The 20431-nt window shown below is 39.3% G+C and overlaps 1 protein-coding gene across 2 annotated transcripts in view; it reads right to left on the reverse strand.

The window, feature by feature from the left end:
- Positions 1–6878: 6878 nt before the first annotated feature.
- Positions 6879–20431, reverse strand: part of GOSR1 (golgi SNAP receptor complex member 1) — a 47374-nt gene continuing 33821 nt past the window's right edge. For both annotated transcript variants that reach the window (XM_025916755.2, XM_025916749.2), the window contains exons 7-9: positions 19493–19522; positions 12417–12499; positions 6879–8854 (exon numbers count right to left, since the gene is read on the reverse strand). In XM_025916755.2, coding sequence (XP_025772540.1) covers positions 8730–8854; positions 12417–12499; positions 19493–19522 — 238 coding nt within the window. In that variant the 3' untranslated portion in view covers positions 6879–8729. The remainder of the gene's footprint in view (positions 8855–12416; positions 12500–19492; positions 19523–20431) is intronic.

The following is a 20431-nucleotide window of genomic DNA, read 5'->3' on the forward strand; positions in this document are numbered from 1 at the left end:
ACTGGGTCCTTCCACTCACCTCTCCGTCTTTCTCTTCCTCAATAATGATGGAGCATCTACTAGGTTTGCTGACTGAGGTTGTGGGATCACTAAGGAAGATAAGAGACACAAAGGAGGGGCAGGTCAGGAAGTCTTCCCAGAGGAGAGGCCATTTAAGTAGTGTTTTGTTTTGTTTTTTAAATGGAAGTGAAATTTACATAACACAAGTCTTTTAAAATGTACAGCTCAACAGCATTTAGCACATTCACAACACTGTGCTACCACTATCTCTATGTAGATCTCTATGTAGTGCACTGCATCACCCCCAAAAGAAACCCCACAGCAGTTACTTCCCACAGTAGGGTTTTAAAACTAGGAGAAGTGCTTCCCAGGCAGGCTTGGAAGGGAGGCCATTCCAAAAGAGGAACTTTACAAAGTCTTTGGAACCTCAAGCCACTTGGGATGGGCTGAAGAAGTGACTGGGTGAAAGCAGGAAGGAAAGGCAGGGCGAGGGGCAGTGAAGATCACGTGGGCCAGCTTTGTCCTAGAAGCAGTTCGAGCCAGTCAAGGGTGGTAAGGAGTAGTCAGTGGTTATGGAACCTATTTGAGTAATTTTCATCCCTGAGGAACATGACCAACTTTAACATGAATTCAACTTGAGCCAGGGTTTCCCAACACTGGCACTACAGGCATTTGGGGCTGGAGGATTCTTTGCCAGGGTGGCGGCGGCCATCCTGCGCACTGTAGGGTAGTCAGTAGCACCTCTGGCCTCTAACGCGAACTGCCAGCGGCATCCTCCCCACGTTACCACAGTTGTGACACTGCCAACCGTCCCCCTGCGGGAGGGGCAAAATCGCCCCAGTGAGAGCCCTGGAAGGACTGGGACTCTGTACTCCACAGTCCTGAGACGCAGGCAAATCACACAGTGTTCTGGGAGGCACTCCCTCTGAGCTGTGTGGAGACGAGAGGGCACGGAGCAGGACCACCTCTGAGCGCTGGGATGTGAGTCCTGAGCTTCCAAACACAGCAAATTAGTGTTAAAACTTTGCAGTGTTTTTTTTTTTCTTCTCTTTTTAAATTCCTTCCACCATTTTTAGTCGACAAGCACTTCATGCCTACCACCTGCCAAGTACTGAGGTGAGCACCAGGAGAATGAGCTCCTCAGGGGATTAGAGTCTCATTCTTCCACCTCACCATCCCCACAGAGGAGACCTCAACGGTGTGCGTCTTAAGGGAGTAGTGTCTCACCCTGGAAGGAATGGGGAGAGAGGAAGGTGGGAAGACCAAGGGCAAGACCAAGGGACGGGCAGCGGGGGGAGATGTGCACTGGCAGACTGGGAGGTGTGTGGGGGGTCACTGGTATCCGCTGTGCCTCACCCTCTGCTAGTGTCCTAGTCCCTCACAGTCCTCCTCAGAGTGGCAGCACCTCAGGGGAATGGCTGTGGGTTGGGGTGCACCAGGGAGGACGAACCCAAGGCTCAGGAGCTCCTTGGTAAAGATCCCTATGCCCAAGGCTGACATACGTGGGCTCAGAAAGTGAACATACTGGGTTTAGTGTGGGGTTCAGTGTGGATTAGAGTGCCTGCCTCAAATGTTCTGGATGTTGAAAGACTCTTGATAGCTTTGTACAAGCCAAGACGCAAAGAGAAGGAGATTCAATTATGACCGAGATTCTTTTTTTTTTTTGCTAGGCCCAGTAGGACAGGGCTCTGAGTCAGAGTTAATTGAACTTAGAAGAGTTATGTGACAGTTTCTGCATAAAGTTCATACACATGACATGAAGGAAAGGAACACTGCCCTAGCTCTCCAGGAACTCACAGTCTAGTGGAACCCTCCCTCTGCCCCCACACTGTTTCCTGAGGACATTCTGAGGAATTTTGTGCCACTATTATCTTTTACTTGATTCAATCTCTACAACTGCATAAAGCCACTAGAGACCACTCTGCAGAAAAGACTGAACTTAAGAGTGGTTTAGTGACTTTGCCCATGGCCTAAATGTATCTGTTCCAGTGCCAGAACACAGAACGTCTGACTCCAAGATTTGTTCTTCCTACTCCATCAGGTAGCCCTGCTGATTGCAGCTCACAAGGGAGGAGGATGCTGTGGTTAGGCAAAGAGCAGCTGATGGCTACCAGGAGCACTCTGATCTCTTGGGCTTGTTTTTGTGTAAACGAATACTACCTCACTAAGTGAACAGGATGTTGTGTGATGTGTGTATGAACGTGGCAAAGCTCCAGGTGTGTATTCCAGGTGTTAACTCACTATAACACACTGGCATACATAACAGGGAACTGGTAGATATTCCTGAACAGAGTGACGAGAGGTTGGAAGTTGTTCGGGAGGATAAACTAGGCAGCTGTGTGCAGAACACGCTGAGAAGGGGTTACATGAGAGGTAGGGCACCCAGCTCAGAGGGACATGCAGAGGGGGACAGGAGAGGACAAGGAGGCGACTGAGGACTTATTCCAGAGTGAAAAACACAGAATTCCATATTCTTAGCACATTACCCACAAGAGGGAGAATTTTATGAATTATGTGCCACACTCACTTAGAGAGAACTTGTCGCTTTGGGGGAAATGATTCTGTCTGAACCATACTTTTTCAGCATTGAATCAAAAATAGTTACTATTTGTATTTGCCTGCTCTCCCTCAAGCTGTAAGCGATTTCATCAGTAAAAGGATGAACTAATGATGCTTGAGAATATCTAAAAAATAAAATAAAATAAAATAAAATAAAATAAAATAAAATAAAATAAAATAAAATAAAATAAAATAAAAGTAGTAATTAAGAGAAAGCGACTGTTTCCTAAGAGCTTTGTATCCCAAAGGACAGAAACTGAATACCGCAGATCAGGATAACAAATGAGATGATTATTTGACGAGGGCAAGAAAATCGTCAAGTGATATCTGGGATTCCTTTAAGCATTTACAGATTTTCAGCACCCAATCTTCTTAGTTTTTTAAGTATTTTCAGAGAGGGAGTAACAAAGAGCTGTGCAAGCTGAGGAGCTCTGCCAAAGTGGGAAATCTTAGCTGGGTGGAGCGGAAGGCAGCAGACAAAACAGGATCCCTCTTTGTTCCAACTCAGCCAGCAAATCTGTACCTTCAGGAGGAGGAACAGACTTTTCTCCACGCTTTTGCTTTAGAGAAACAAGAGAAAATATCCTGATGGCAAACATCTTCAGGGAGAGTCTCCACCCACTTTTTTTTTTTTTTTTTTTTTAATTCTGGGCCTCTCTGCCATCAGACATGGCATGTTGGGGCAGGGCCTCAGATCCTTTCCCCAAGAAAGGGCAGCATAATAGGAGTGGCCGCCCATCAAAGCCATCGCACCTAGAAAGGAAAATGCACCACTGCCTCAGTGTGGGTGGAACTGGCTTCAGGATCTGCTCTGAGGTGCTCTGTCCGGCTCGGCCTTGGCCATCTCTAGGAAGACCTCTGAAACTAGAAGGTACAAAAAGAGCTGAGCAGGAAGTGTGGCCTGAATTAAAGTCACTAAAAATTTTTTTTACAACTTCAATATATTCGTTCTCATAAAGGAAGTGATTTACAAATGAGTCCTCTTTACTAAGCAGTCAGCCAATAGTATTCCTTGAAAATAATCAAGCCACAGGACTTTAAATAAGATTTACATGTATCACTGTTAAAACCAGGCAAAATTGGTGCTTCTTTCCTAGCTTCTCCTGTGATCATGCAGCACAAGTTATACTTTCTGGAGCCAGCACGATATCTGGCATCAAAAAGCCCTCAAGATTCAAATCCTTGCTTTACTGTTCACTCTGATTTTCAGCAAATTAATCCTTCTGGGCTTGTCTTCTTATCTGTGAAAGGGATGGCTAACCTCACTACGAGTGGTGTTGGGCTCTATGTACGTCTATGTGGGGGTGTGCATGTACAGAGCTGGGCACATGTTAGTAGCCAAAGAAAGGTCAGGATCTCAAGAAAGGTGGGGTGCTTCAGAAGCCATGTGAATGGATGAGAGGGAAAAACTGGGGTGGCCAAATCAGTAAGAACAGTCTGTTCAGATAAAAAGGACAGAGAGTGGGGTGGAGAGTCACTGCTAATGGGAACAGTGCTGCTTTCTGGGGTGATGAAAATGTTTTTTTTTTTTAATTTTTTTTAACGTTTATTTATTTTTGAGACAGAGAGAGACAGAGCATGAACAGGGGAGGAGCAGAGAGAGAGGAAGACACAGAATCTGAAACAGGCTCCAGGCTCTGAGCTGTCAGCATAGAGCCCGACGCAGGGCTCGAACTCACGGACCGTGAGATCATGACCTGAGCCGAAGTCAGACGCTTAACCGACCAAGCCACCCAGGCGCCCCGTGAAAATGTTTTGAAGTTAGTGGTGCTGGTCGTACAACTAACATACTAAAACCCATCAGTACACCCTAAAAGGGTGGATTTTATGGTATGTGAATTTTATCTCAATTATACCATTACTTAAAAAAAAAAAAGATGAAGAAAACATGAATAAAAACACGTGGAGAGGTAATGGAAGATGAGGGATTTTCAAATTCTGGTGGGGTAGAGAATCAAGTTCTGGTCTCCAGGATAAAAAACCATTATTTAGGGAGGGTAAGAACCTGTTTATCTTGCTAAATTCTACAATTTTACACTCCCAATCATACCTTCTGAAGTTTTATTTTGGTAAGAGGTTCTCCTGCATCCCTTGGGCTAAATTATCAGTGGAATAGTCATATGATGTTTCTGAACAACAGGTGATAGGCAGCTTCTCAGCACTTCTTCACCCGGGGTTTTAGGACATGATGAGAAATACTTATCGACAGCAAAGATTCCATAATCACTACCGCAAACTGCCTCGATGGTGCGGCTTCAATACAAACAACCACAGGCACAACCATTTAGATTTCTAATTTATTATTAAATTACATAACAAAGCTTCTTCTATACAGTCAGAAAATGCATTTAGATGAGAACAAAAATTAAGTACAAATACAATAAATCTGGTTCCAAGAAGCCATTTTAAAAGCAAAAAAAAAATTAGAAAGTGCATTTGGAATAGATTTTTAAAAATCTGTATTGGCATTTCTCATGAGGAAACATTTTTTATCATGGCGAAGTGTGACTGGAATGGATGTCCCTCCCTCTCTAAGAGCTAACAGGATGTGGACAGATAAAAATACTCTGGTACTGAAGTGAGACACTAAGGACAGAGAAAATGAGAATGATCCCTCAAGACACGGCTCAGCTTTGTCTCAGTTTTTTATCCAATAAACATCCTTAAGAGTCACTTAGTCCTTCCTTATTTTCTTTCCCCATATACGCTTAAGAATATGCAGGTCTATAAAAAAAATAACAAGATTAGTTTAGAAAGACCATGATGAAAAGCTCTGTGTCTTTGTAGAGACCAGGCTAAATAACCTCTAACCCAAAAGGAGAATGGAACATAATCATTTTAATTTTCTGGGTAGAATCCATTTGTTCTCTAGTTATTACATTTGCCACCAACTTCGGCACTAATCCTAGACATGGCCATTTACCCTCAACGGCAAGTTAGAAAACTTGGTCAATTTCCAAAAATATCGTATCTGGCTAATGACCAAACATGAGGTATTAGAAGACCAAAAAGGTTAGTCCAGTTCTTTAAAGTCCTTTTCATCAGGTTGAGATTATTAACAGTGAAGAAAACATTAATGGTGGGAATGCAAGTCCAAGGTGCCTCAATTCCATAGAGGCCAAAAGTCATTATTACATGAAAAGGCTCAATAAGTACATTTTCCTATTCAGATGTACTCAGCATCCAGTAGGAAAGAACTAAAGTAAATATTTGGTTTCAGGTACAAAAAAGTGCCCGCGTGATGTTTCCTCTCTTCACTTGTCCAATTCTTAGGATTTTACTTCCACGCCTGATCTGAGTACTGGGTAGTAGGGAAAAAAAGAGGCATTCTCTGTACAAGTGAATTTTGGTACAAAGGAGAGAGGAATAGTGGAGAAGGAAAGCCCTTTTCTAACATTAGAAAAATAAAGGGTGAGCAATACAGGTTACAGGGAATCCTTCAGCATCACTGAAAACACTAAGAAGATTGTAGAGATAGCCAGGACAGGTCACCTGAAGCACTGGCATATCAGGGTTTGAACTTTAGTAATAAATTAAACATTTCTAACTAAAGTCATCAGCTCACATTAAGACAAAATCTCAGAAGTATACCTTTGGGAGGTCTGTCCTTTTTGTTGCTGTGGTTTTTCACACTTCTTAGTGAAATGGAAAGTTTTGAATTATTACTAAAATAATCCCAAAGGAAAAGGTCCCTTATATGACAATGGCCAAGGAAGAATAACTTCCCTTAAGAGGAAACTTCCTTCCTGAACTCCCAGCTCTGACAGGCAACTTACTGTTGGCCCCTGAGCCTGGCAACAGGTCTGTAAGGACAGAAGAAAAGGTGGAAAACCAATCTGGTTAAAAAAAAAACAAAAAAAAAGTTAAATGGCACCAAACTGAAAGAGTTCAAATCAGCTACCACAGGATCCAAATCCTCTTTTTGTAAATGACACACTTCTATTTCCTTACTCCAGGGTTTCTTTCTGCAAATGAAAGAACCGTAAGAGGAAAGGACAAGCCCTGTCCTGGCTAGCTACATTTGGCCCTGGGTCACCTCACTCTGGGCTATATAGCACTGGGAGGTTAGTCAGACCTACCAGACAACAACATCTTATACCAAGCCTTATCAACTTCCTTGGAAGAACTAGTTTATTTTCATAAAGAAAATAACCAACATAATTCTATTACTTCATTTAAGCACTACCCTAAAGGAAAGGCTCATCAGCCATCAAAAGTATTTGCTCAGTGCAGCAAGCAGCTCAGCCCCTAGTTTTACTCTCACACAATCAGCTTTAATGAATATGCCAAATAATCAGACCAGTAAAAAAGACTGGTAGTATAATTAAATAAATAACTTTATTTATGATACTTCAGATTTTATAAATGCCAACCATATAGCAATGAAAGTCCCATAAATTCTAGCTGAGGCACAACCACCAATCAAGGCCCTTTGAAAAATCAAAGATAATAAAGTGTCAGGGGAGTACAGTCTTGTTCTCCCAACAGAGAATTTAGTAAATGAACTTCTCTGATCCTTTAAGATTTACATTGGGAAAACTTAGACTTTCTTTTCAGGGCATCCCCAATCAAGTTATCTGATCAATCAACCCATATTTAGAAAAATAAACCCCATAGTTTAAAAAAATGTATCCAATGGCTTTCATACCCAGAACATAATAAAACTTTGACAACAGAATGAAAAAGCTCTCAGTTTCTGTACCAGACCAGGCGTTAGTATAGCCATCAGCTCTTGTATCAAGTTCACCTGAATGTCATCACCGATGCACTGTGATATTGTTAAGAACTACATGCTCATATCCTTTTATTCCCTGTGGCACAGTCTGAGGTCAATACTATAAATACCAGAGTCCATTCCAATGGTGAAGAGCAACCTTCTTTCTTGGTGAGGAGTGTAGATGTTGACGTCTTCAAACTATTTGTGGTAGTTCAGGTGAATAAGTTGTAAGTTTACAGAAATGGAGAAATGGTTAAACCTGAAAAGAATTCTGGTGGGTGGTTTAAAATTCTGTTACCGTCCAGGGATGGTAGTAGAAGACAGGTGCAGATACAGATAGATTCTGTCACATGCACCTTCAACAGTAAAACCATTCTCTGGATGTTTGGAAAGCTTAACAGATTTGGAACGAGTAGGTTTTCATAAAACACAGACTTCCTGGTACATTAGGCAGTATTTCTTGAACTTTTGCTCATAAATCATGGAGCATTTACAAATGGAATAATCTGGATGGTGACCCCTCAATCAATGTCTTTTTACATGTGGCTTGCTGAACAGATCTCACTGAAAATTGAGCAGTCCCCTCACTCAGGGTTAATCCTGACATGATGAGGAATAGTTGGGGGCACTGACAGACACTGGCTATTAGTTACTTTTACCATGGTAGAACTGAGATTGCATTTTCTCATAGTAGCAAGTATTAATCCAATGGAAGAAATAAACAAAACATCAAAACAATGACGGACAAAAAAGCCTGTTATTCTCAATGCTTTTCCAGCAATATAGTTAATCCCAGTGTGCATACAATTTAAAAAAAGAGGAAGAAAAAAGCTTTTCTTGCAGTGTTTGTCTTCTGTTTCAGACAACCTCAACTGTGTTGAAGTTGACCTGTTAGCATCTCAAAGAACCTGTGAAAAATGTAATTCTTCTGGAATACCAAAACAGGGGCACAGAGTAGAAATTTATAGCACAGCTTATCAAGAAATGACTTGTGATTTCTCTTCACGACTGTAAAATAAAAGGACAAGAACTATTTTTATTCACAACCCAATCTGGTGGCTGAAAGGAAAACAGTCTTTGGATATAGAGAAGCCTGGTTTTCTGGAGTCCAGCTGTAAGATCTGGCTTGTTATCAGCCTTCAACACTATTACTGAAGCATAGAAACTCTGTTTCTGATTGGTTTACTTACCTCCTGGGAAGACAAAAGCAACTGAAAACTTTTTTTTTTTTTTTAAACTAAAAACAGAAGGAAATATGTGTTAGAAAAGATAGCACAGGAAAACTGTGGCTTCAGCTCAACCTGACCGTATCACAGAGTCCATCACCATCAGTCTTGAATTAATCCTGTTGGTCAGGCTAATCATCAGGACAATCAACTTCTCCTTCCTATTTTTCCTTATTCCGGATCAGGGTGTGAAAGTGGTGGTTGTCAAGAGTCCCTGGAGATGTTCCTCAGTGGAAAGCATACAGCAGCAATAGGATGGTACAGACACCAATAACACCGCCCAGGATGAGGGAGTCTCGCCGTTTCCTAAGATTGATTCGTTGGATCAGGCTGTTCACAGCAGGAAAACGATCTTTGGGAAATCTTTATTAAGGTCATATTTGAAGAAGCCTCTTTAGTGAAAAGTCACAGGGGTCACAAAAATAGAGATCAGTGGAGTCCAGAAACAATAAATAATGAGAAGAGATACAGAGGAAGAAAATTACACTGAGGGAGTCTTTAAAAAAACACATACCCAAACTGGGAACATCCTACTGCTCAAGGTCCCAAACCAACCGAGGAATTACAACCAGGCTTGGGGTCAGGGGCGGGAGGTAGTGAGCTTAGGAACAGAGGGACTCTGCAGGGCAGGGAGGTGTAAGTACAGCCAATACCACTGCTAACAACACCCTATTCTGTTCTCTTTTCCTTTCTCTCTCTTTTTCTCTCTCTAAACCCCTTCTCTCAGGAAAGTGAGAAGTTCGGCCAGAAGAGTTCTGAAGTTCTTGATCCTCTCCTCACAGGGTGATAACCCCCTTGGAATCAGGCAATAGGTGGTGGCAACCAACTCTAGGGTCTGAATAAATCAGTCACTGGTGAATTATTTAAATTTTTTAGTTTACTTTGCAGCAGTAGGTAGGATATGGTAGGTAAGGGGGCTACACTGTTCTAGCTGTCCTACTTAGGAAACATAAAAAAAGATAGGAAATTTCCAATTTTAGAGGTTTAAAGAAGCAGTCACAGCTATATTTTACTTAGTATTTCAAAATATCTTCATACTCTTATTTGTATGTTATAGACCAAAGCACATGCCTGTGCATCCTAACTTGTTTTGCATTTTTTAAAGTTTATTTACTTTGAGAGAGAGCGAGAGAAAGGGGTGGGGGGGAGAGGCAAAGAGAGAATCTCAAGCAGGCTCTGCACCGGCAGTGTGAAGCCTGACATGCAGCTCGAACTCATGAACCATGAGATCATGACCTGAGCCGAAACCAAGAGTCAGACCAACTGAGCCACCCAGGTGCCCCTGTTTTGCATTTCTGACAATATACCTTCGGGTGCCTCCTCTTTGTTAATATAGGTATTTTATCAAAGTCAGGAAAATCACTGACAAAAACCACCTACAATACTAGAGAGCTAGAATAATACCTCCACTCTGTGAATCTTTATTGCATTTTCCTGTAATTAAACCACCCAGCAGGGACTATATTTATTTGTACACTTATATATTCTACATATTATATGATTAGGACCATGTTATCTTCTAATCTTGAATTTCCCTATCCAGAACAGAGCTTTACATATTGTAGGCATTAATGTGTTTTTTGAATTAATGAGAAAAATTTGCAGAAATAATTTTTAAAAATACTGAAGCAGCAGCAGCATGAAATAATAGGCAAAAACTTTTACAAGGTACAAATCTCATATAGAACAAATGCTTAATCTTCTCTTGCTTCGTAAAGAATCAACAATCCCCTTAGAATATTTTTGGCATTAGGGAATTCTGTCTATAATGGGCATATTACCTTTAGAGAAGTCCCCCTCTCTCTCCTTCTATAATAATCTAGATCAGTCCATGTAATAGTGTAGGCTGACCTTGTCCTCTGCCATCAGGTATATTTACAAACTCGGATTGGCCAGAAAGAATATTCCCTTCTAGTGACTCAAGCTGGGGCAACTACAGTCCTCTTGGGACTTTTATTACAGCTGGTAGAAAAGACCCCCTTTCCATGGGGATTTTTAACTGGCAGAAGGTGATTCTTCTAGCCATCTCTATCACTATGTGTAGAAAACCTCTTTGAGAATGAGGCCAATCACAGGAAAGCAAAGATAAGAGATGGAGTAGGTAGGGGGAAAAGAGAGAGGAAAAGCAGATTCTTGACAATAAAATCTGAGCTCCTGAATTGAGCCATGCCTTAGGTTAAATTCTACCCCTGAATTTTAGATAAATATGAACAAATTAATTCCCTCCTTTCCCCCCTTAAGCCAGTCTAAATGAGGTTTCTGTTACTATCTCTCTATGGAGTCTCGACTAACAGACGCATTTTGTTTTTGAACACATATTTTTCCAGAATTATTATAATTTGTGGTAATGGCAAGATGATACAATGTATATAACAGTACTCTGTAAACTGTACAGCCCTATGTAAAATATAAACAATTATGGATATGTTATTTTGCACTTAGGGTGACAAAACAGGAACAAAATTCACAAAAAGTTGGAAAATACAAAATACACTTCAGGATATTCCTTAGGGAAGTAAGTATCAAACTAAAAGTGACCTTAAATTATCTATGACCAGGGTACCTGGGTGGCTCAGTCAGTTCAGTGGCTGACTCTTGGTTTTGGCTCAGGTCATGATCTCACTGTTCATGAATTCGAGCCCTGTGTCAGGCTCTGTGCTGACAGTGTGCAGCCTGTTTGGGATTCTCTCTCTCCCTCTCTCTCTCTGCTCCTTCCCTGTTCATGTTCTTTCTCTCAAAATAAATAAACTTAAAAAAAAAATTATCTAGGACCAGAAGGTACTCAACTTTTTAGGCCCTTCCCCTTACTAATTGGGGAAGGAAACTTTTTCTCTAAAAGTCTTGACTTCTCAGAGAGTAAACAAAATGTTTCAGAGTAGCAGGCTTACCAGTTTCCCCACTGGGTTTCATGTTAGTATTAGTAATCCTAATTCAAATCAGGAAACTCAAGAGTTAAAAATGTAGAGGTCACAATTAACAAGCAGAGAATCTATTCTAATGTTCAGCTTGTGCATAACGAATCACAATGAAAATACTCTAACAGCAGTTACAACTCATCTACATGTATGGCTGTCTCCTTCCTTCTCTTTCTAAGAATCTGACACTGACTTATTCTTCAAACTGGAGAAAGAAGTAATAAAAAAGCATATAATTTATGATGTTGAGGTAAGAATAATATATACTGTGGAGTTTTACTGGGGTGCCTGGGTGGCTCAGTTGGTTGAGCATCCAACTTCGGCTCAGGTCATGACCTCATGGTTCGTGGATTTGAGCCCCGCGTCAGACTCTGTGCTGACAGTTCAGAGCCTGGAGCCTGCTTTAGATTCTGTGTCTCCCTCTCTCTCTGCCCCTTCTCTGCTCATGCTCTGTCTCTCTATAATAAAACATTTTTTAAAAACTTAAAAAAATAAAAAAACATTTATTCATTTATTTTGGGAGAGAGGGAGGGAGGGAGAGAGAAGCGTGAGTGGGGGAGGGGCAGAGAGCGAGGGAGAGAGAAAATCCCAAGTAGGCTCCATGCTGTCAGTGTGGAGTCCGACCCCGGGCTTGATCTCACAACAGTGACATCATGACTTGAGACGAAATAAATCAAGAGTCAGGTGCTTAACCAACTGAGCAACCCAGGCGCCCCAGGAGTTTTTAAAATGTAAAATAATTTGAAAATTCCTATTTATAATTTTCTAAATCTACTAATGTCAGACTTCTGGTGTAGAATCTTTTACAAATAGTACTAAACAGTATCAACTTCTATAGAGTAGGAATGCAAGGCATATTCATATGTAACTATTGATGCTCTCAACCACTACTGATGATGGCAACCTGACCAAAACCAAAACCAAAACCAAAAAAGCACACACACAGACCCCCACCCCCACCTCAAAAACCTAGAAATTTCAAACTTTCAGAAAGGATACTGGCCAAAGTATTCATTTTGCTCTGAATTGACTTCAACATTCCTCTCTGTGAAGTCATATTTTCTTTTGTTGCCATAGCAATGCTGAAGGGGGAAAAGAGAAGATAATTACGTCGGCATTTAAGATTATCCTGCGCAGATCCATCATATTCTTAAAAGTGAAGAGAAAACTAAGATGGGCAACATCATCTTGAAAAGCACAGGCAGGAAAAAAAATCATTTCCCAAGTCACCTTCCCACTATCTTTTCCTGAATGTCCACTCCATCCCTACTGCTATCTTCTGATGTCTTTCTGGACAGTAAGCCATTTCCTGTGATTTTTCCCAAAGTAACAAATGAAATAACAGAGAAATCCCTATTACAAAAGCTTCTTAAAATGGTTTTGAAAGGGGCCAGCTACTAAAAATATCTTTAATCAGGAAAACTGTTGAGAGAGAAGTAGGAAATTATAATCATAAAAAAAGAACCAAAAGTGTTAACACATCACAAAATACCCATATATAACCAGCCCTTAACTTATGAAAAGATTATGTTCCAGAATTCCACTTGAGAACCATCTAGGCAGATTTTAGGAGACACATGCAACATTATGCTGGGTTTCCAAGCCAGGTGACAAAGGTTATGCATTCATTAAATGACTCAAAGAGATGGGGGAACGTCCCTTCTCTTACAGACTATACTATAGTCTCTTCCATGTGACTATTCTGATGTCCTGTTTAAAAGAATCTCAATATCTTTTTGCTTTCATGCCAGGATTAACTTCAACAGTCTTATCTCCCTGGGCATTAGAATCCTAGAGGATAGGTCAGTACCCATTTTTATATATAACACACAGGAGAGAGCTATAGATACTGATAACATAAAAAACAATAGGAAACAGAATGTCCTTGAATAATTCTGAAAACATATCAAACGTTGAAAAAAAAAAAAAGCAACAGAGATGAAGAGATTCTGGGAAGATGATGATCAGAGCACAAATTCCTGACCCTATCGCTGGTCCAACTTCCTCCATGGAGGAACACATGAACAAAGGCAGATATGATGGGGAGGGGTCCATCTGAGATCCCTCATTCTTTTGAAATATCCAAGGAAGAAAGCCAGGTAGGCTATACTCTCTCAAGCAAGGGAAGAACCAAGGAACTGATGGCAGGGAAGACGAGATTTTTCTTCAAGCCTGGGGCAAAGCCCTAGGTTTCAATTCACCCTAAGGAACCCAACAATGGAAGATATGGACGTGCGTGTACAGGAGCTACAGTGATGCACTGAACTGTAGCTGGTAAAGGGTGGTACACACAACCACAGAAACCTATGAGCCAGGAGCTGACAGTCCATCAGATGGTGTGATGCCCAGCCCTGAAGAAGAAAAAACTGCTGGGGCACCCACTACCACCTAGTATGCCACTGCTTAGGGGTCTAATAGCCTGACCTATCTGGGAGCTGACTGAACACACTCTTGAACAGCCAAGACCAGGTATCCTATTGGAGGAAAATGCTAGGAGTACTCTAAGCAAATGACATATCAAAACTGAAATTTCAAGATTTGAGAAGGCAAAGAAGAAACAGTGTGGGGAGACAGATCAAAGGATATATATTAGAGTGCTGTTTGGAATAGTAAGAGACAAGCAAACAAAAACACCCCCCAATGGAAACAACATTGGAATGGTTTAACAGATTATGATACAACGAAACTATGAAATAATATTTGGTTATTAAAAAGAATAAGTTGGCATTATTTCTATTAAACTGGAGGAATGTTTATGATACACTGAATAATTAATGAAGCCACAGAACGTGTAAAGTATGAATCCTTTTTTATTTTAAGCAATAAAACATCATTGTATATGTTTGTATGACAATGAGAATGTATTTAGAAAGATACACAACTGTCAGTGAATACAAGTTACTTAGGGGATAGGAATGGAGGGACACTACCAGATGAACTTTTTTTTTACATTTTAGAATGATTTACATTGCTAAAATAAGAACACTGTACTTTTCTAAACTATACATATCTCACAAAGAAAATTACAGGAATTCCACCTGAGTGATGAAGAAACGTGAATAACATTATCAGCGCCAAATCTACTGTAGTTATTTGCCTCAGTACCACTAGGAGTTAAGCATGATTTATAAAAGTTTTTCCCAGATCCTAGAAAAGATCAAGATTTAAAGGGATCAGGTATCTCTGAAGGCAAAACTGTGAAATAGGGCTAAAAATGGAAATTTGTGCAAAGAATTGCCAGACCCCTAAATTATCTTCCCTGAACAACACAGTCAGGTGACTGCCCCCAGTTCAGTAGAAGATCTAACCTAGAAAAAGAGACCTTAAAGATCCTGACATTTTGAAGTTCCCCACAAAACCACCAGGTCCCTTTCTGATCATTCATTGTAAGGCCTACTACTTGGCAAGTCCCACCACCCATGTACAGAGAACTAGCTTCCAATTACTGGATTTTCTGGAGCCTCACCCTTAAATATGAACAAAGAATCAAGAATCACTACAAGTTTGAGAAAAGCCTCTAACAGAGATCCAAATAAAAACTAGCAAACAGAAAAGTGAGTCTGAGGAAACAGAGGCAATAACAGAAGTTCAAGAAACTCTAAAACTGAATTATATTTAATGTCTTCAGAGAGAGAAAGAAGGTATCACACCCATGAAAGACATAAATGTATGTGTGTGTGTGTATGTGTACGTGTGTGTAAGAGTGTACCCACCACTGAGAAAAGAGCCGGTATAAATTTAAAAAAAGAATGGAAATAAAAGTGTAACAGAAATCTCGAAAGGACAAACTGAGTAAACCCCTCAGAAAGTAGAAAAAAAGATAAGTGGAAAACGGAGAAAGGGTAAAAAAAGGAACAGAAAGCCCAACATGTTACCTTTTAAAATTAAAACCAAAAAAAAAACCAAACAAACAGAAAACAAAAACAGTGAAGAAGGAGGTGGGAAAATGAGAGTTTAAGAAAATGTCTCAGAACTGAAGAGGAGTTTCCAGACTGTAGGAACTCATCCAATGGCCAGTACAACGAACTGGAAAAGATGCACGATAAGGTTAAAAAACACCAAAAGCATAGGGAAAAAGGGATAATCCTAAAAGCTTCCAGAGGAAAAAGGCTCATCACATACAAAGGAACAGAAATCTTAACTGGCAGTGAACTTAAAAACAATACTGGAAACAATGTCATCAAAAATTTCAAAATTATTCCTAACTTAGCTAAACAATGAATCAAGAATAGATGTGAAAAGTCCAAAAGTTGTACCTCCTGTTCTTTCTCAGGAAACCACTGAAGAACGTGGTCCAGCATAATGAGGGAATAAACTAAGAGTTTATGGAAGACACCAAATCCAAGAAATAAGTGATCCAATAAAGGAGGTCACTGAGGTGTCTGGGTGGCTCAGTCCGTTAAGCATCCGACTCTTGATTTTGGCTCAGGTCATGATCTCATGGTTGGTGGGTTTAAGCCGCCAAGTCGGGCTCTGCACTGACAGTGTGGAGCCTGCTTGGGATTCTCTCTCTTTCCCGCTCTCTCTCATAAATAAATAAACATTAAAGAAAAAATGGAGGTCATTTTAAGGTAATGGGGATAGAGCATCGCAGGACCAGTGCAGGATGGCAGGTCTAGAGAACAACCAGTCAAGATTAAAATAGAAGGAAGCAGACAATGTTAACTTTACACTGAATTTTAGATCCAAAGAACGAAAAGAACACAAGAAGAGTCCAAAATAACAACGTCCTTTGCATCATTAGCTTTTTTTTCTAAGTTTATTTATTTGTTTTGAGAGGAAAAGAAAGCACTAGTCAGGGAGGTGCAAAGAGAGGGAGAGAGAGAGAATCCTAAACAGGTATGTGCTGTCAGTGCAGAGCCCGATGTGGTGCTTGAGCCCATGGACCATGAGATAATGACTTTAGCCCAAGGCAGATGCTTAACTAACTGAGCCATCCATGTGCCCCTGCATCATTAGTTCTTATTCATAATTTTTCCCTTAAGTGTATGTCTATGATAGAATATAAGGTATTTAAAATGAGGCTTTAAAAATTATTTATTTATTTTAATGTTTATTTATTTTGAGAGAGGGAGGGAGGGGCAAAGAGACAGGGGGAGAGAGAATCCCAAGGAGGCTCTGTGCTGTTAGTGTAGAGCTGGATACAGGGCTCAATTTCATGAACCACGAATCTGAGCCAAAATCAAGAGTCAGACACTTAACCAACTGAGCCACCCAGGTGCCCCTGTTTTATTTTTTCTATATTTTGTTTTAGAGAGAGAGACAGAGAGCATGCATGCCAGCGAGGGAGAGGGGCAGAGGGAGAGAGAGGGAGAATCTTAAGCAGGCTCCACACTCAGCACAGAACCCAGCATGGGGCTTGACCCCATGACCCTTGGGATCAGGACCTGAGTCAAAATCAAGGGTCGGATGCTCAACCAACTGAGCCACCCAGGTGCCCCTAAAATGTGATTGTTTTAATATAAATTTATAAAGTATTTTAAAACAGGTATTATGGTCTTATATAAAGTAACACAATTTCATTTAAAGCTAGGCTGAGCATCTGAAAGCAATCTTTGAATCATATATGCCTGTTTTTTTTACACTGGGACTATCACTATCTCCCATGCACTCTGACTCAGAAGTAGATAAAGAAGATTAAAAAATAATTTCCACAAAGCACTTTGTATTCCTTGGAGAATGGATATTATCATCATACATTATGTTATTATCTTGGTGAATATGCATGATTGCCAGTACCACACAAAGTATATCTAGACATACTTTCCCATCTCACTGCATCATCTGGAGTCAAGCTGAGTGAAATCTAGACTGTTGTTATTTCAAGGGTCAAATACTCAGAGGCAAAACAAGCTCCAAATAATATATAATGCTTTTAAAATGATAAATCATTGATGTGCTTACTGGAACTTTCTTACCTGTTGTGTGAACTAAACTCAGACACTTATTTTTTCAACAACAGACAATATCAGTTATACATTTAAAGCTTAAGAATAAGTTAATATTAAAAATATCAGTTCTTTTCAATTAAGTGATGCCAGAGTCTATATTCAGTTGTGTACATATTCTTAAAATCTATTTTTATCTCCAAGAGTAAAAAGTAAATTGTTACATATAGAATATGCAAAAACAATTATCTGACACTTAAATTTTATATTACCTATAAGTAATCATAACTAGCTTTAGAATCAATAAAATTTTACTTGTGATATCTACCAGATTTTGAAATAAAGGGAAATAGTGAAATAAAAGACCTTATGATTATATTATTTTGCTTTTACCTAGCAAAATAACAGTAGCAGTGATTCAATGGTTCTCAAATGTTCCTATACTAGGAAGTACTCCAAATTTTTTATACTCATATTACCAGCCCTTAAATAGGCCAGCTTTGAATTGAAAAGCTTAATTAAGACAGCCTGGCCCAAAGAAGATCAGGCAGAAAGAGGAGGGGAAAAAAGGAAGAAAAAAGGAAAAGGATTATAGAGAAAGTTTAAGTAAAAAGTCCTTAGCAAATGCTATCTTACTTTATGTGCTGTTGAAAGGGAAGGAGTCACAAGGAAAATATTTCAGTTGACAATTAGGCAATTTTGCAAAACCTTTGCCCAGATGGACAACCCAATGCATGCAATTTAAACAAAATCCCCAGATATGATAACTACACATTATTATAAGAGATTATAATTTATTAAATAATGATAGAAACATTATAATCTACCAAATAAAATAAGAATCCATGAGCCTGTATCAATATAAATGCATACTTAAAATGTGAACAATGAAATATTTAGTGGTAGAGAGGCATCATGTCTGCAATTTATTTTCAGGTAGTTCAAAAAACGAAAAGTGAAAAAGCAAATGTGGCAAACTGTTAACGTGTGGGGAATCCAGGTGAAGCGTATATGGGAATTCTTTGTACTACTGGAATTTTCCTGAAATCTGAAATATCATGACCTGAGCCAAAATCAAGGGTGGGATGCTCAACCGACTGAGCCACCCAGGCGTTCCTGACAAAGCTACCACTGACAGATTACCTAGTATCATTCACACATTGTATTAGGCATTTTACTCATTATCTTTCATCTTCACAACAATTTTTTAGGGAGGTATGATCATCAATCCCGGTTTTTGAACACATAAGAAAATGAAGACTCCAAGTAACTTAACCAAGAACAGATATCTAATAAGTAGCACAAACCAAATCACACTCTGAAGCTTGTACACTTTCTACAAGGTGGGAAATACAGTAGTAGCTTAGATAGAGCTCTGGTCCTAGAATTATAGAGATTCAGGTTTGAGCATTTGAATCCTGAACACAATTTATCAATCATGTCACCACAAGCAAATTACTTACCTTAATTTCTTTTTTGTTTTGGACAGTGTTTATTTCATGGGTCATTAAAGAAATTAAATAAAATAAAGCATGTAAAGCATTTGAGACAATACCAAGGCCTACAGTAAGAGTACATGTTTGTTGTTGTTTCCATGTACTTCATCACACCTTTCCCAAAAAATGCTTTAGACATTGCTGAATTCTAACTGTAGCTAGTTCATTTACTTTTTTACCTTCATAAGATAGTATCTAAAAATTCACCAAACCTAGAGAATTAAGTAGTTCAAACCAACATAATTGTCCCTTACCTTAAGCAATAAACTACTTCAGTGTTATTACAGATAATACTAAATATTACTGCAGCACATTTTCCACAGCTGCTGTGACTGAAACCCAATCTACATAAATGGTATATACACCAAATCACATGTCTAAGATGGTTTTCCTTTAAAAAAAAAAAAAAAAGAATAAAAAGACTGAAGCTGAAAGTACTGAGTATGAATTAAACAGAAAAATTAACCTTGGTAAGTCAGCTTAATTCCACTAATTCTTGAAACAAATATTTTGTGCTTCAAATGTCTCTTATAAGTGAAAGACACAGTAAAAATTCATCACAATCTAGTGAAATTCCCATCTCTAAGGATGACAAGTGAACTTTATCCCTAGTTACAGGGTTAACCTGATCTGTTCACTTATGTTGCAAACAAACAAAAAACAATAGAGTAAAACAAATTTTTTTTCCTACCTTATTGTCTCTTCTATCAGACGATCTGAGCTGCAAATAAAATGGAAATTAAAATTCTGGAATTATTAAAGCACTTTAAAACTTGTACTTAATTTTTCTACACTTTAGAGAATAATTTTTCAGACATTTATACAAACAGAATACCCAGACTTTTGAAAGCATCTGGAGTATATTCTGGTCCCCGAAATAAATTTAATTTATCCACATATATAATTTTCATCTTACTTTTATTAGCTTAAATCTATTTCTTTCACAGAGATACTTGATGACTAAAGACAGAACAGGGTTTTTTTAAAAAATGTTTATTTATTTTTGAGAGAGAGAGAGAGAGACAGACAGACAGAGTGCAAGCGGGGCAGGGACTGAGAGAGGGAGACAGAGAATCCAAAGCAGGCTTCAGGCTCTGACCTGTCAGCACAGAGCCCAATGCGGGGCTCAAACCCACAAACCATGAGATCATGACCTGAGCCGAAGTCAGATGCTTAGCCGACTGAACTGCCCAGGCACCTAAGACAGAACAGTTTTTTTTTTTTTTTTTAAGACAGAACAGTTTTAATGACCGCATAAAGACATGAAACTTCTTTAATCTAGATAGCTCAAACTTGTCACCACCATCTATTCAAAACTTAAGAATCACAACCAACTTGTTGAGGCAGGATAAGGAAATATAGTTCTGATGCCTACAAGAAGTAATTATTTACACCTTAAAGTTCCTTCCATTTTGGGGAAATAGTTTTTTGTTTTGGAAACAAAACCAAATTTCAGCTTACAAAATTTACAATTCAAGAATCTGAATAAAGATACTAAATGCACCTTTGATCTGTACAATGTTTGCCTTTATGCATCAGACCTTGGAAACAAACAACTCTATTTTAGGGAGGAATTTGTAGGTATTTAAACTGGTATAAAGGTGCTGCTTTACAGCAGAAAGTGGGAAAA

The sequence above is a fragment of the Puma concolor genome, chromosome E1 (genome assembly GCF_028749965.1).
Source record: "Puma concolor isolate L17-30 chromosome E1, mPumCon1.1.hap2, whole genome shotgun sequence".
Taxonomy (NCBI): Eukaryota; Metazoa; Chordata; class Mammalia; order Carnivora; family Felidae; genus Puma; species Puma concolor.